Source organism: Astyanax mexicanus, chromosome 18, assembly GCF_023375975.1.
Source record: "Astyanax mexicanus isolate ESR-SI-001 chromosome 18, AstMex3_surface, whole genome shotgun sequence".
NCBI lineage: Eukaryota > Metazoa > Chordata > Actinopteri > Characiformes > Acestrorhamphidae > Astyanax > Astyanax mexicanus.
This window is the reverse complement of record NC_064425.1, coordinates 19,717,155-19,734,993: the sequence shown is the minus strand read 5'-3', so window position 1 is coordinate 19,734,993 and position 17,839 is coordinate 19,717,155. Positions and strand designations below refer to the sequence as shown.

General features: G+C 34.9%; 1 protein-coding gene across 3 annotated transcripts in view; it reads right to left on the bottom strand.

The window, feature by feature from the left end:
* Window positions 1–258: 258 nt before the first annotated feature.
* arrb1 (arrestin, beta 1) overlaps window positions 259–17,839 on the bottom strand; it is a 39,844-nt gene continuing 22,263 nt past the window's right edge. For all 3 annotated transcript variants that reach the window (XM_022685460.2, XM_022685461.2, XM_049467174.1), the window contains 15 exons: window positions 9,692–9,722; window positions 7,705–7,765; window positions 7,479–7,523; window positions 7,111–7,307; window positions 6,941–7,000; window positions 6,752–6,819; window positions 5,827–5,962; window positions 5,290–5,374; window positions 5,112–5,184; window positions 4,421–4,558; window positions 4,234–4,317; window positions 3,129–3,152; window positions 2,922–2,992; window positions 2,121–2,172; window positions 259–1,733 (listed from right to left, as the gene is read on the bottom strand). In XM_022685460.2, the coding sequence (XP_022541181.1) occupies window positions 1,622–1,733; window positions 2,121–2,172; window positions 2,922–2,992; window positions 3,129–3,152; window positions 4,234–4,317; window positions 4,421–4,558; window positions 5,112–5,184; window positions 5,290–5,374; window positions 5,827–5,962; window positions 6,752–6,819; window positions 6,941–7,000; window positions 7,111–7,307; window positions 7,479–7,523; window positions 7,705–7,765; window positions 9,692–9,722 (1,237 nt within the window). In that variant the 3' untranslated portion in view covers window positions 259–1,621. The remainder of the gene's footprint in view (window positions 1,734–2,120; window positions 2,173–2,921; window positions 2,993–3,128; window positions 3,153–4,233; window positions 4,318–4,420; window positions 4,559–5,111; window positions 5,185–5,289; window positions 5,375–5,826; window positions 5,963–6,751; window positions 6,820–6,940; window positions 7,001–7,110; window positions 7,308–7,478; window positions 7,524–7,704; window positions 7,766–9,691; window positions 9,723–17,839) is intronic.

Sequence of the window (17,839 nt, the reverse complement as noted above, 5' to 3'; positions counted from 1 at the left end):
CACTGTATATATTTTTATTTAAATAGGTTATGTTTTTATGTTTCTAATATTGTTTTATATTTTATAGTCAATTGAATAATATGTATTGATTTTCTTCTAATTGATTTGTATTTCAAATAATCTGTAGAATTAGAATTCTAATAATCTGAGGCAGTACTGTCAGGAATGCTATGTAAAGGTATGTTGTTATTATTATAAAAAATATTATTACATGCACATGCAGGAAGACATCATTTCAAAAAGAGACACTTTAATATATCCAACATAACGTATATTTAATATATAGTGTAATTTATTCTTACATTATGAACATTCTGTTTGTTTACTTTTTTTCCAGTTTATTTTGTATTAAATTAGGTCTGTGTGTAACTTAAGTCCTGTAACCTTCCAAGTTACAGGTCAATAGACAATATATCAAACAATGGAATTATCGTTCTTGTTAAAAAAAAAAATCTGAAAACACAAAGTATTGGCATGTTTCATGCAGTAAATCAAGGCCACATACATAAAGAAAGCTGATCTAGTAAAACACGCATAGTATATGTTTCTGTATAATACACAAAAAAAATGCAGAAAAAAACACAATTATGCTTTCTGTGTAATTATGTTGAAGTAGAGCAGTGCTTAAAGAGAAACTACAATAACCGCCACAACAGAGGTCCTCAAACAATAATAATAGTAATAAATGTTAAATGTTCGTGTAAAGTGAGGCCTCATGGTGTGGACAGTTGCCTGAGAACAAATATTTTCTTTTAACAGTGTCGGGGTCAAATATAGATATTTACTTCTGATGTGACAAATTTATAGATAATCAGGGATCCAGAAAGAAATATCATTAATATCTTGGTACTAAAATTGAAATTAAGACAAATTTAGCATTTTTTAAGAGCAGCTATTTAAAAAATAATTCATATTATAGGACTTGAGAATTTGGCTAAAAAAGACAACTGCCACATCATTAAAAGGCCTTGACTTTGTGATTATTAACATGGACAACAAAACCATTGATTTACATTATTTGATATTAGTTCCAGGTTGAGTCTTTCCCGAACAATAGTGATGCAGAAATAAAAATCAGTCCATATTTAACTGCAGCTGTTCAATAATTAACGCAAGAGTGTCCAATAAAAGGTGCTTATTTGTCAGTGCTTATATTAAGAATAACGCTTCTGTTTCTTTACACAGTGTTCAGAACAGATGTACTGTAATAGATTTAAATACAAAGTTATGTTCTCTAAAATTCTTTATCATTCTAATGGAAAGAAGAACGTGTAAAACAAACTAACAACAAAGCCATGCTACCATTGAAGTTCATTTTAAACATGATGAAACACTATTCCTCTTACCATGTAAAACCCGCAAAAAATCATAGGCACTCTGTTGGTGGCCAGTGAACCAAAATCTCACCCTGCTAAATACGCTGATAACGAGGTCATGTTTTTCTACACTTTTTTTGTTTACACCCTTTCAGGATGGAGAAGACATATGTAAACAGGAGCACAACAACTGCACCACAGTGAGTGTGTTAAAGGGTGTCCCAAACTTCAGGGTTTTATTTTCTCCAAGGGGTTCTCTCTTTCACTCTGTAATACTTTGATCCAGTAGAGCATGTCTTCTTCATCTATCTGTCGTTCAGCTTGGGAGAATCTGTGCCTTCCTCATCCTCATCTTTGTCATCTTTTGCTCCGATGAGTCGCTGCCGTGCAAAGTCTTCAAAGATGATGTCATCATCACTGGAAATAAACAGTAAAATAAATATATAATTAAAAGGTCTGGAAAGGTTTTATTTGTTTTGTCTCAGCAAGAAATCGTGATAGCATTTTCCATAAGCCATCCCCAACTCTATCCCCCAACCCCTCAACTCTGTTCCAGAGAACACGGTTTCACGGCTCCACAGTCTGGTATTTGGCATGATACCAATAGGTTTATGTTTTACCTGCTTTAGAGAGTCCTATTCTATTGTCAGTATTTCTCTACAGGGACCAAATAAGCTATGGGTGCAACTTAAAGTAGAGTAGTTAAATGCAGTCATCAGAACAGGTGACCACAAATATTTGGGCACAGTGTATATACCTTGACAAACTTGTGAAGAATTAAATTAAAGACTAGAAATTACTTACTTTGTGTCAAACTCGATCAGGTTTGTGTCAATAGGTGCATCACTTTCTGGAGCTACCAAAAAAGAAAAGCAGGAAAGATAAATCAGGACATAAAGAAAAGACTGTTAAGTGTTTCTGCAAATTACTCACAACAACCTACTTCTTGGAGGATAAATTTCCCAAAACATTGAGGCCTGAGAGGTAGTGATTTGTGGACAATTGTAGGTACTTACTGCATCCACTGATCATTAAGTCTCCAAAACTACAATTAGATGCAAATATCCATACCAACAAACTATCTAAAAGCCTTTCCAAAAAAAGCAAAATGCCTTTACTGACTTCAAAACATGAACTTAGAGCTGCAATCAAAATTGTTCAATGTCACTTGCAAATGAGGTTAATTAGCAATAATTACATACTTTCATCAGTTTGCAGCAAACCAATTAAACAAGAACAGCAGCTCAACACAACTAATAAAACAAATATTCCAAATATTTTGAGGTACATGGAGAGATTATGCCCATTTCCTTTCACTAGAAGCACTAGAAGCCAAACTGTGATGTTTGGACTCATTTTAATAAGAATGGGGATGTAAGATTTCCCCTAATTCATTTGGCATTCAGCGTATTCTAGAGAAGACTGGACTTCTTCAACATGGCCACCAGAGAGCATATGCTGAAAATCATGATTGTATATCCTGTGTAATGAATGGGAAGTTGCCAAATCTAATGACAGGTAATGATACAGACAAATTTTATTCTAAATTACTTAAATTACAGCACATTTAGTAAATTCAAAGCCATAATAAAGTCATAAACTCACCATCTTTGTAGATGGATTCCTCTACTGGTTTTGGGTGCATTAATGTGAAGGGCAGCTCTACTGCTACGTCACTGTGGAAAAAGACACAGTGTGTAAATAAGTTCATCAACAAGTCAAAAGCATGAGATATTTTGATAATCAGGATATGTATACATATATATGTATGTGATATAAGTGTGTGACAGTATCACATTGAGGTTACTGTACCTGGAGGCAAGATCTCCAAGCAGTCTGAAATAGCAAAAACAGATTTAGTAATTTTATTGTTTATTACAAGACATTCCTGGTTACATTCACAGATTTTACCCAGCTGGCATTTCAACGTTGAATCAACAGTGAGAAGTGAAAAACTGTACAATTACAAACAAAAAGCAATTACTACAAGTAGCTAAAACTAGAAATTCCTATGGTTACCAGTGTAAACAAAAAACTTGCATCACTGTAGTAAAGATCTGACTGAACATCTGATCTCAAAAACACAACAGTAAAACAACCAGAACATGAACACATTGGTGCCAAATTAAAAAGCATTTGTTGCAAATGAAAGTAAAATCACCTTTTCATCCCACAATCTCATCATTTTTTGAAATTGTATGGTGATGAAATATAAAATGCTTATTCAAAAAACCGATGTTTGAGGACATTATGTTGATTCAACGTTAAAATTTTAATGTTTGCACAACCATTCAACATTAAGTGTTGTTTCAATGTTGAAAAAACAATAGACAATACTTCAACCACTTCATCCTTAGCACTGCACATGAAACTGACATAGTGGTGATGAAGTGTGCGTTGTGCTGGTATGAGTGTAATCGGACACAGCATTCCTGCTGGACTGAAAATAATCCATCAACCAGAAATATCACCCAAAGCATCCTGTGGGCAGCATCCTGTAACCACTGATGAAGGATTACAGATTGACAACACAAACTGTGCAGAAACAGATCACAGAGCTTCTGTCTCTGACTTTACATTGGCATGGTGGACCAGCTTGAGACAGTAAGTGGACACAGTGTTTATAAACTCCAGCAGCACTGCTGTCTCTAATACTCTTGTACCAGCACAACAAATACAGGACTACAGTCTGTAATTACAAAACGACAAAATACTCCTGTTTGGTCAGTGGAGCTGGAAGGGGGGAGAGTGAGTATAGAAAAGAGGTGGTCATCATAATATTGTGTATTGTGTATAACATCTTAAAATGACAATTATGTTGTTTACTGCCATTATATATGGGAAAATAAACCTTTAAAAAAGTTATGAACATATCAAATGAATCTCAGCAGTGACTCTGAGTGAAGTTCATACTTACCCACCACGGGACACCACCAGCTTCACTTTAACTTTATACGACACAATAATACCCAAAATTTCCTTATTGGCTCCTTCTCGTAACCTTAATGGGAATGAGATCGGATAACAGGCCAGTATCACAACAGAGTAATTCAGCCAATCATAGGCTATACTATTATGTGCTGCATATGTAATATCATACTCACAATGTGCTTGAAGCTAAATTTGTGTCTTCATGTTTCAGCTTTCCATCCAGGGCTAGGCCACGCTTCTCTCGGTTGTTGGCGAGGAAGGGGGTGAGGGTATATACTTTACAGAATGTTGCACTTGGAGCCACAATGTCACTAGATAATTACAAACATGGTGCAAAATTAGACATATGTATAATAAATGTATAATATAAATACAGCTCTGGTAAAAAAAAAAAAAAAGAAACCACTTAAAAATGATGAGTTTCTTTGATTTTAACAAATTAAAAACCTCAGGAATATAATCAAGAACAAGATGGATGATCACAAGCCATCAAACCAAGCTGAACTACTTGAATTTCTGCACCAGGAGTGACGTAAAGTTATCCAAAAGCAGTGTGTAAGACTGGTGGAGGGGAACATGCTAAAATGCATGAAAACTGTGATTAAAAAACAGGGTTATTCCACCAAATATTGATTTCTTAAATCTTTAAACTTTGTGAATATGATCTAAATTTCTAAATTTCTGCAAATGAATGCTATAGATGACTATTTTGTCCGTAGTTTATAGAATAAAACAACAATGTTCGATTTACTCAAAACATATACCTATAAATAACAAAATCAAAGAAACTGCATGGGTCTCTTATTTTTTTCCAGAGCTGTATGTTTTTTTTTATTTATTTTTAGGTGTGTGTTGTGAGCATACTCTGATTCCTCTGTTGCTACAGGGCACTTATACTGGGCAGTGTTGAAGAGGCAAATATCAGCATACTGACGCACTGTAACAATAAGTAAAAAAATGTGTCATCTCAACAATGTTCTTAATCACACTCTATTCAAATTTAAATATATTAAAAAATAACAATAAGTTATTGTTCAATAACCTGAAATCTTCATTTTCTTCACAGTCTTATTTGTGTTGTTTGTGACATGAACATTGACACTAATTGGCTCACCGTGGTAGTAAATCTGTATATAATGTAGAAGAAAATAACAAAAAAAAAAAAAAAAAAAAGTGAATCAGTCAGAATGAAGTCTTAGTTTAGTTTGAAAGTTAATCTTAACTATATGAAATGTTCAAAAAAGTGCAAACTCTTTGTCAGATAATATACAGTATTATCAATTTAACACACTCTGGGATACTTCAAATGCACCACCTTATGTCAACCACAAGATGGAGACCTTGTCCTATGTTACATTTAGTATCAACTGTCACTGTGTAGATTGTTTATCAGGTCCCATAGTGTGTAGCTCTTAATTCCATCATAGTCATCCTTATCACACAATTTTGTGCAAGTAAGCATATTATTTAAATCACATTGGGAATAATAGTTACTAATAAATAAGGCCGGCAAGGAGGCATGTGAACTACTGTCAAACTCTCCTCCACCAACACATGGCTGGCTTTAGAATCTAATCACCTCTTTATCCAGAGAAGCTTCCAGGTGTAGAGGCTTGTCTGACATGAGGAATTGCCTCGTTGTCTCTGCCATTGGCTGTGGACCTGGCTTCTCTGGAGCATACTGCACTTTCCTGATGATGAGCCGCACTGAGTTCCTGTTACAAGAGACACAATGTTATATTCTTATTCCTTATTATCTTATTATTAGACATTAAAGTGTTGGAATTCAATACTGTATCTTCACATTACACAATAACATATGATATACATGTTATGCAGTCTTAGGATGCATTATTTCCTAGTAGTACGAGAATCGACAATTACTATAGTACTATAGTTACTGTTACAGTTTTACAGTATAAAAAAGATTCACAAATTAACAGAGCCCATCACACACCAGCGCTGACACTGTTCGATCCCTAACGCACCAAAATGCACCACCTATATTTTAGTACTGTAATGTTAAGCTATATTGAGACCACACTAAGCACCAGCATACCACAGGTAACCGTTTAATGTGGCACTTTACACAGAGAAAGTCAATCATTTGGTAAACAAACAAATATTAATACAAAATCATACCGTTTTTAGAGAGGTAGTAAACTGAGTTAACTTATTTCACATGGGATAAGTGATGATGAATGCTTTATTTCCTTTAATGTATGCAAGTAAAGTGTAAAAAAAAAGTTTAAAGGGTTTATGCTCTACCCTGCTGGCATTCTATATAACAGTGCTCTGTTACACAAGCTATGCTATTTATGTTCATCTGCTTGTGAATGTATGGCAAATAAAAGAAAAATCGTGTGAGTAGTATCTGAATTGTATCCTAAATAGATTTTAGCTACAAGCATTTACACTAAGGAGTCAAATGCATCTCTGGTTAGCTGCCAAAAGGTATTTAACCAATTTTGCTTCAAATTAGAAAGTGCACCAAAGTATTGTACCTCTTGTGAATTTTTTCTTCAACATTTTCAGCACAGAAAGCTTTCACTTCAAAGTCAACCCCACAGGCCTTTGTGGAAAAAAAAGAAGAAAAAAGAGGCCAGACATTAAACTTCAGTTTTTTAGTCTGCAAGCTTATAGTGTCCATGTTTTGCTTTAAACTGTACTAATATAATATGGATAAAGCTCACCTTTCCAGTGTCTTCAGGTCCAGGTTGTAATGTAACAGAACAGGGTAAATTTGGAGGTATCTGAAATGATTTAAGATTAAAGAGTTATAAATAAGTCATTATAATAGTCAAATTGTAATATAAAGAATAGTATGTGTAATGAGCAATGTCTGTGGTAACTAGGAAATAACCTCGAAGGTGAAGGGATAAGCATGCTCTCCAAGCTTCTTAATCAGTCGCTCTTGTAAACGTGTCAGGCCTTTCTTCTCCTCAGGCACAGGAGGGAATGCCTGTATATTGGCCACAAAGAGGTCCTTTCGAAATGTCAGGCCAAGAACATCTAAGTCCTCCCGCCCATAGCGGAAGGCACATGTCAGCGTTACAAAAACTGTGAATGAATGACAAGGAGGCCAGAGCCACTTAGTATTCAACCTGCTCAGTGACATGTTTGATTACCAGTCTAAACGATAGTGGAACACTACTATTCATGAAAGTAGAAACAAGCTGAAAAATGATACTCTGTGTCAAGTTGGACATATTGCTAAAGATTTCCCCTCACCTTTTCTCTCCTTTAAGTACTCTGGATCAATTAAAACCACACCGTCTGCAAAATGGATGAGGGAGATGAGTTATAGGTCCAAAGGGCTTCATTTAAAACGCTTAGTCAGGAAGCAGCCAGAACTCATAAAGCAGTTTTAACAAATTCCAGGAAAATACAGGAGAAAGGTGAATATGTCAACAAATAATTCTATTAATACTGAAAGATTTGAACTTTTAAAGCATACCAACTGGCTCTACAAGATCCACGTGGTCAACAAAATCCCGTTTCCCAAGATAGACAGTCAGCTTAAAAAAAAAAAACAGATGAAAAAAAATAAGTTAAATCAAGAAACAACAGGTTTGCAAATAAATTAAAAATGCCCAGATCAATGTGGAGTAATGAAAAATCTATTCTAATAAAATGCTTTGTGTTAATAAATTACATAACAGATCATTAAAATATCAGTGAGCACTAAATGACTGAACATTTATATCATTTATGCAATTATTTTTAATGTAATCTGTTTTTGTAGTGGGGCAGAGTTATGTCTCATATGGTCTTTTGCCATGGTAGAAAAATTATACATACCGCATTTTCTGCACTCCAGTGCACCTTATATATGAACAGTCAGGTTGTAAGGAGCAGTAAAGCAACTCTGCTGAAGTACAGCATTAAAAAAGCTAGCTGCTTCTCCGTTCAGAGTCTGTCTGTCAGTCTGTGTGTTTACTGTGTTAAAACAAGCTACATGTGGCAAACCGCTAGCTAATATCACCCTGGGCTACTGAAACACTCAGGGTTCCTCACTGTATCTCTGCCGGTGGCATTTACTAGCGATAAGCGCTGCTGCTAACTGTGGCTAGCGCTACTGCTAACTGCGTTAAAATATTGGAAATCTCAGCTTCCTGTAAATAAACAGAAGCGCTTTACTCACCCAAATAAACTGTTTTCAGGAGAGAAATCTGTGTAGATTAACATCTAGTGCTCATTTGACTTTAAAAGAAATTGTTTTTCTTTAAGAATTACAGTTTGTGTACTTAGGCACCCCCAGCATTAAAAGCTGCTTAATTAGAAGGGAAACACGGCAATACCCTGGTTTCTTACTATGCGTCTTATAATCCGGTGCGCCTTATAGTGCGAAAAATACGGTAAACTGAATTTTAGTAAAGGTGAGGGTACTATTTTAACAAGTACATGTAAACAAATGTAAATTAACCTTTAACATAGTATGGTTTGTACCAGTGTATGTTAAATGCATAGCCCATACAAAAAAAATTACATATACACTCACTGACATAAAAATAACACCTCAAATTTCTCAAAAGTTGGCATGCAGTTAAGTGTCAAGCAAATATGTAAATGGTTACATGTGTAGTTTAAATAGGCACTGGGTCTTTCCACAAGATGGCGTAAAATTGCTTTTTGTGCTTAATTAAGTTTTTGCACCATTAACAGACTTTAAGAGGGAGTGCATTATTAAATGGTCATTTTCATAAATAGACCACTTATGTAATTTGTCAGCTATCCACTGTCACCTTTACTTGCAGTGATGTCATTAGTGAGAAACCTGTATAGCTTCAAGCCCAACTGTAGCTTGTTTCCTACCATTTATTGTACAGTTTTCCTCAATAAACACATCCTTTCACTCCAATATTGTAATCACTTACATATATTATCAATATTTTACTACAAATATTAACTTCCATTCCATTCTAACAACTCCATCTTGGTGCCTTATTTAGTTTTGTCAATGAGCCCATGTGTGGCGAAAATTGCATAAAAGGAGCAATCGTATTTTGCTGCTTTTTAATTTTTAATGAAGTAAAAAATGTAAATATATGGAATGAAAAGTAAGCTTTTCATTTCTCCAATAAATTTAATTTATTAAGTGCATATGTCATGGGTGTGCAGCCTTATCATAAAGGGCATCAGTTGTTTGAAGACTGAACAACTAATTAAACATGTGGATTTAGGTTTGCTGCTGGTTGTTTATAATGAAAAGCTGCAGCAACAGTGGCCCATTTAGAAAAAGACTGGACACCCCTGGTATGTATTATTAGTTTCATTGCACAATAAAAACACTATTAGTTTTAAAAGCACAAAATTTTGAAATTCTTCAAAATAAAGCTTCTGTGTACATCTACTTATGTACTTTTCTCTGATGAAGTGCCTTAAATGATAAGAGAAGATTAAGCAGCACTCCATATGTATATATGTAACATAATTGAACTTACCTTTCCATTTGGACTTGCCTTCTTGAACACTCTGTGTAAAAAAAAAAAAAAGAAAGGTATATTTTAAATATATATACATATTTTTAGCATATTTCACTGCACAGTCCTGAACTGAACTAAAGCAAGCCCAACATTCTGCTTCAAATATACCGCCAAACATATTTACTCTATACGGTTGAATAATTTAATTATAGAAAATATATTTATTCATTTTGTTTTGTAGCTGAAATCCCAGCAAGTGTCTGTACCTTTAAATGACTGCTGGAGGCAGCCTCTGCAATAAATACTGATCAGTGATGTGTCTGAAACAGTCCCCTCGGGCTAATCGTAGACAGAAATGATGTACATGTCAATTAAAGCAAACCGCAGTTTATTCTGCTTGTATTTTACTTAATGTGTTTTATTTATTTATTGAATTTATAGGCCCAGCAGTATGATTTTGCTCTGAGTGCACAAATGTTCTAACATGGCCTCATGCTCAGTTTAGATTTGATTGCAAAGATTTGTCCAGCACTTGCATGGGCATGATAGATTTAGCTCAAACGTCTTACATTCACAATGAATAATTTCTCAAGGCCATCAAACAGAATGATGCTTAGTTCGCACAATAGGCCAACTAGTAAAACAACCAACCTCTTTTTTTTTACTAGTTAAATTACAGATTTGCTTCTACACAGGTGCCGTGACACAAATGCAATCCCCTGCCTAAGGTAAGCTATCAGCTAGCGATTTATCCCATCTAGCTCGTTTTACATGGTAAATGCAGGTTACACTTCAATATATTCTCTCTGAACGGGGAAAGAGCTAGTTCTGTGGTTAGCAGCTAATGCTAATACTACTCCAGCTGGAGAAACGTCACTGAAACTCTTTTATAACACTGAACTTCAGCGGAGTGGCTTTAGTGCTACTTACAACCTGACTGGAAAAATTCTTACAAACATCGGATTATGAGGCACACTGTCGATTTTTGGTAAATTAAAAGATTTTATATGTCAATGACCAAATACATAAATCATAGCCTGTTGCATACACACAATGTGGACTGTGACATGTAAAGATATGATACGCAAGGTTAATAGTTTTTTTTATTATTTAGTCCAAATTGCCTAAAAGTGTAATTGCATTATACTGCTATTATCATTATATGAGGCATGAAATCGTCTTAAAATGATAATAATACTGTGTATTGCAATTATCACCCAAAAGTAAAGTTTTTGTGACAGTCCGAACTGATGGTGTCTAAACATACATACATGTTAAAAAAAAAAACAAAAAAACAGAGTAGCTGTGGGTAGCTAGGATTATCCAAAAATACATCAACAAGCCAAATGTTATGGGACTGTAACTTGTGGGGCCTCCTGCATTTAATTTGGATGAAATGCTAAACTTCAGAAATAGAATTTACTGTTCATCTGGCACCCACCATCAGCTCACTCGAAATCGATAATAGGCAATTAGATTTTACACACAAGATAACACCTTACAACTTATACAGGTGTGGACATTAAGGTAATACTTTTCCCATATCTATACCATATATTTTTCCATATCTGTATCCCATGGCTTTATTTTTCACTTTATGCTTGATTAGTTAAATGATTATTTCATATTTAAATAAAGAATATTTTAAAAGACTATCCAAAATTTCGCACAAGTCTGTATATAGTTATTAAGCAAAGTTGTAAAACACAGTTTACTTATTTATTTATTTTTTTCAGGTTATTTCTGTGCCATTTAAAAAGTGTTGTAAGAAACCTATCAAAGCTTTTTGGACAAACAGTACAGGTAGATAGACCCTATTGTGCAGCACTTTCATTATCAGAAACAGAAAAGAAAATTGCTGAATTTGTCTCAACAGAAAAGTTAGCTCTCTATATAACAAAAAAGAACACATTTCAAGAATCACTTGGGGCTTCCATTTCAGGCTCCATTACCTCACCAAATGACTGCTTTCTAGGACTTTATTTGAGGTTAATTTGCCAGTACCATTACATTTCACGAAGCCAGTGAGATAATTTGATATTGAGTGAGAGAACAACATTTCATTTCATATCAGGAAAAAAACACCTTAAGCTCTCCGCAGCCATAAAAGGGGGAAAATATACTGTGAAAGGGAACAGAAAATAACAGTAAATAAATATCTGCCATGAAAGGACAGAAAAGTAATACATAAAAGTTTCACACCATAAAAAACAATTTTTTTATCAACATATTTCTCTCAGCAGTGTAAATAAACAGCAGCATGATAATCATTTATCGCACACAAGGAAAGGACAAACCCCCTCTCAACGATTTCTCACACAAAGAGTCTACTCAATCTTCACAACACAAGAGTAACATTTTCCTTAGTCTAGTTAATGGTTTCAGATGCAATTACCCAGGCCTTTTATCTGCTAGGCACTAATGGTGCCATAAATTAGCCCTGGTCTTCCCACAAGTCTCAGTGGACTTCACAACATACTTTCTGCTGCCCTGAGTAAAATGAGTGTCTTCATAATTGAAGCCATTTTTAGGGCAAAATATGGCACAATTTATCTAGTAATAGGGTAGCATGTAGGTTCACTAATGTAAGTACTATAATAATGTATACCTACAAAATGTAATGTATGTAGCTGTAAAAAAACTATAAATTAAAAGGAATTAATGAGATAATATTCAAGAATACTATACTTTTCAGAGCATTACTGTATAAAGAACAAAGTCTTGTAGAACCTGTATACAGCATGTTACATGTTACTAACTATTAAGCATGTTTTCTGGTGACATTTATTTAAGATTGTCATTAATTTGGTGTAGAACTGGATAAATATTTGCGTGTGCCCAATCGTATTGCAAGCTAGCTAGATTTGTTTGGTTAAGCTTGTCACTCATTTTATGGTTGCTAACTTACAGCTCTGAAAAAATAAGAGACCACTTAGAAATTATGAGTTTATTTGATTTTACCAAATTGAAAACCTCTGGAATATAATCAACAGGAAGATGGATGATCACAAGCCATCAAACCAAGCTGAACTGCTAGAAATTTTGCAGTAAGAGGGGCATAAAGTTTTCTAAAAGCAGTGTGTAAGACTGGTGGAGGAAAACATGCCAAGATGCATGAAAATTGTGATTAAAAACCAGGGTTATTCCACCAAATATTGATTTCTGAACTTTTAAAACTTTATGAATATGAACTTTTTTTTCTTTGCATAATTTGAGGTCTGAAAGCTCTGCATCTTTTTTGCTTTTTGAGCCATTTCTCATTTTCTGCAAATAAATGCTCTAAATTACAAATATTTTTATTTGGAATTTGGGAGAAATGTTGTTTGTAGTTTATAGAATAAAACAACAATGGTTATTTTACTCAAACATATACATATAAATAGCCAAATCAGATAAACTGATCCAGAAAAAAAAACTTTTTTTTCCAGAGCTGTATGAAATATATGAAATGTCTCTTATTTATTTTTTGCATGTTCAGAAAAGCATGTACAGTGTAAAAATTAATGCTTTTTCAATTAGTAATTCTTTTTAAAATAGTCTAATATTTGCTATGATCAAAATGCAGCATCCTCTTACTGTGATAATAATTACAGTACTGTGATTATTACAGTAATAAAACTCCAGGATTTTATATGTACTGTAATTAAATGTATTAAATATGCCTACTATAAACATTTACTACAGAAAGATACTAGCTAATTGCTGCCAGTAAGTTACTGTACAGCTCACAGTGTTCTTTTTACAGTGTATATTTACAGCCCAGCTTCTGCAGCTTTCACACACATAAGACCATTAGCATAACTCGTTCATTTCCTGTAAGTTACACAGGCTAGCTGTCTCATTCTGCATTCAGTACAATCTCCGTAATGACTTTTAGAGCTTTGGATGGACTCCACCTTCCAGTCTAAATGAGTTTCTGTTACACTCTTGTAAATGAAGGTGCCAAAAAGGGAAAAAAGATTCAGTTTATTTCTCTAAAGAACATTTCAATGGATGATTCTTAAAAAAAAAAAAAAAAAAACGTTATACGTATAATTACTGTTAATATGTGAAATTGAACTTTTTGGTGGTGCTCTGTTGAGAATTTAGGAAACGTGAAGACTTGGTTAAAAATAAATAAATAAATAAATAAATAAAACATATTTAAATTAGATTAAACATTAGATTAGTCCTTTTTAAGCTTTGGAGCCTAGATGAGTTTTTGCTACACGTTTCATGTTTATCATGTTGGTGTTGCTTTGTGGAGCATTTGTAACATACCATGTGTAAAGACTTTAAAATACATTGTAGGGCACAATTGTGTTAAGCACATTTCAAAATATTATAGTCACTACACACAACACGCTATCATGTCAGGGGTCCTCTAAAATCTTGTCTATAGCTGACAGTGCTATGTTTTATCTAAGGTTTTATCCATACAGGCGACAAAATTAAAGTCGTAAGTCAGGTCCAAGTCACTTCCTCTGAATCTAGCATACGTTTACAAAGAAAAAGCAGCTAAACTGGGCAATGTGATGCCAAAAAAGGTCCATAAAGATTTATTTAGGGCTGGGAGAAAGGGACACATTTTTTTATATATATATTCTAGTATTTGAATAACAGTCCTATATGTCTGTTCTGAACAAAAATGAAATTAAGCTCAGAATGAGGAATGGAAGTTAATATCTTAAATAAAATAAAATGCTAAAGAGGTAATGGCCAAAGAAGTCACCACATTAGTTCAGGAGAAATAAAGGACAACTGTCAAAAAATGTACAGTCAGGAATTCCATACCTAACATTAATAATGTTTTTACTTGGTAAGGTTTTCTGTAAATTCCAGAATTTTACACGCTAAAAAATATACATTTCAGCGAGAAAAAGCATCTTGTGAGAATGTGAAAGGATTTTACAGCCTATAGACATGCTTTTACTTCTTTTACTTCTTTAGTGACCGATTGCTCTAAGATCACGTTATGTGAATATAAATGTCTAGAACTAGATTTGACAATCTTGTAGGGGTGTCACGATTCTCTAAATCCTCGATTCGATTTCATTTTCGATTTGAGGGTCACGATTCGATTCGATTCTCGATTTTCTTGTTTTTTTTTCTTGTTATTATTTTATGCCTCATAAAATTTAAATAATATATTTATTATTATTATTATTATTATTATAAATATTATAAATATTATTATTATTATTTATTAAGATATATATGGTAATGCCATCTAGTGACTTTTTTTGGTAGCAACAGTGTGCACTATTAAAACAAGCAGTTTATCAGAGCTGTGTGTGGATGGCTGGTGAAACTGCTCATTACATGAAGCTGCAGTTCTTCATCCAACCACTAGCAGCAGCAGCACAAGCCCCGCTCTCTTCACTCAGTCACTACTTCAGTACAGCCCAGCCACGGGCTACAGAGCTCAGCCAGTCCGTTTTTACTGTTTCTGTAAACAAATAAAGGTTTTAACCCCACTAACCGGATAATACAGCTCACTACAGTTCATCTTTCAGCCCAAGCAGCTAACAGCAGCAGGTTAGAACAGCCGACACGGAGGCACTGCTCGGATTACATTATAAACAGGTCAGTTAGCGCGCTGCTAACCTCAGGATGTTTATAACTACGGAGTTTAGTGGACACACCACGGCCGCCAGGTAAGTCTTTTAAAGGCTACTGAAGACTATTAAAGGCTATTAGAGTGTAACCCCTGGCTCCCAGGGGTTACAAGAGGTTATTGAAAGCATTATTGGGGGGCAGAAATCAGTACAGGCTGGTTAGATAAGTGATGTGGGTATTGTCTTATAAATATTTACACATAACTTATATCTCTCCTGAAAAGCTTTTATTTTAGTCAGAAACACGCTTGTGTTTACTTTATCTGAGAGAAAGATGTTTTTTTAATTCAATGGAAAGCAACAGGTGTAGTCAATTATAAGTTTAAGATTTTTAATCCACCTCACTGTGATCTATAGTCAGTGTTCTCAAGTCACACTGACACACGCATTTCAGCGAGTTCACACGCTCTCACCTGCGCGCACCCACCCCTCCGTTAGATACAGATACAAAACCTGCGCGCCCAACCCCCTCCCCCGACAGATAAAAACAGTGATCACACTCCCGCCGACTGCGCTCATGCAGTGGCTATCTCTATTTAAATGAATAGGATGCGCTGTGTTGGTGCCGCGCCATTTGCGTAGCGCGCTGCGCTATTTGCGTAGCGCGCGCGGGAGGGATCGTCGATCCTCTTTTTGACTTCGATACTCGAGATCGTGACCTCATTTCGATTCGATTTCGATAAAATATCGAGATCGTGACACCCCTACAATCTTGTAACACTTTTACCAGGATCTCTTAAAAGTAAATATTAGATGCCACCTAAATATAGGAGGCTTTCTCTTGCCAAGATATAATTAAAAGCATACATTTTTACATTCATTTTAAATTTTACTTTAACCCTTAATCAAAGATTTACTTTAAGTAAATCCTGTTAATTAACAGTTTCTATTTGTTCAATTGTAGTAAAATGTTTATAAAATGGAAACAAAGAATGGAACTGGCATGAAAACATGAATGAATTAATTTATTAATTTATTCTTTTTACCAGATTTATTCAGAGCCTACTTTGCTTGTCATATGCATTCATGCTTCACATCTGCTACTACAGAGCTAACTGGCAGCTAAATATGAGCCTCTCTAATCCAAAAGCCTCACTCCAGCTTCTGTGAAGTGCCGGAACATCTGAACTGGCCTCTTTAGAGAATATCGCTCTCATCCAGTGTTCACAAGAAAGCGATAAAGCAACTCAGAGCCATGCTCCAGCAGCTTAGGCAAATGCAGACTAATGACAGAAGTCAATGGACGCTCCCGACTACAAACCCAGACCACTTAGAGTAATTACAGCGAGGAAATGTGAGGCCTTGTGGGTAGTACAACTGTGCTGGACATTTCTGAGCAATTATTAAATTTCACTGTAATCACACAAATGGCAAATCTAAAAAAAAAATGACAGTCTTGTGCACAAGTTTGAGCCAGAAATCATTGGTGAAATGATTGATGATTTTCTAAAGTAAATACATAATCTATGTCAAACTAACAAAGAGAAGTGCTATTTATTTTTTATAATTTGAGAAAATACACAACACTTACTTTTGCACAGACCACAGGTTTCGGAACATATAAAATTATTAATGCCTTAAAATGAAAAAATGTATGTCTATGTAACAGTCTTGATGTCTATGCCTCCAAAACTTACAACTTCTGGCCAGTAGGGAATTTTTAAGAGGCTGTTTGTAAGGAAAACTTCAGGAGAAAGCAAGACTAGCAAAAAGCTAACTCAAAGAAGGATCGCACACTCTCCTCCTGCCTCCATAGAGGACTCCACTCCCCATAATCCTATGCGTGTGGCATCACCACCTGTCCCTAACCCACCAATTCTGAAATATTCTCTTGTTCCAAATCCACTTAGCACTCTCAGCTGTGACTCATTACCCCATTAGTATTTGCCAGTCTGTTTCAGCCAACTGTATTGCCAACTCATGTTGTCGCCTACTGAGTATTTCTTTCTGCCTGATTGCATTTGGTTATCCAGGTTCTCGACTTATACTTTTGATTTACAGGTGGATTACACCATAATTTACTAACGGATTGACAACAATTAAAGCAAAAATCTACTGCAGTTCTCTTTATCAATTTGTAAAGAATGTAAAAGTCCTGCTTGCTGAGCAACTCTCTTAGATAGCAGGTAAGGAACTAAAATATTTAGATTAGATTTATATTTCCTGCAAAACAAATGAGAGCCAACAAATTGGACTAAGTTTAAAGCATGTCATGATCTGAGTAATTGGACCTCTACCGTTGCCCTGATTCAGAGTGAACAGATATGGGCTACATTTTAAAGTTTAATCATGCTGTATAAGCATACTCCTCAAAAAGCAGGCTTCTCCTCTGACCTACATTTCGTCTCATTTGAATAAAGCCGTCGGAGTCTCTCCGTTATGAAAGACGTAGGTTTTACAGTCTTTGTCTGCGTATTCTTCAAAGGAATCAAAGCACACAGACAAGCAAACCCTACAGCTTTCTTTAATACATTTCAGCAGGACAGAATTGTACATGGCCACCAGAATAAAGATATTTGAATATCTAACAAACGAAGAAAAAACCTGGAATCCTAAAAAGGAATAAGAG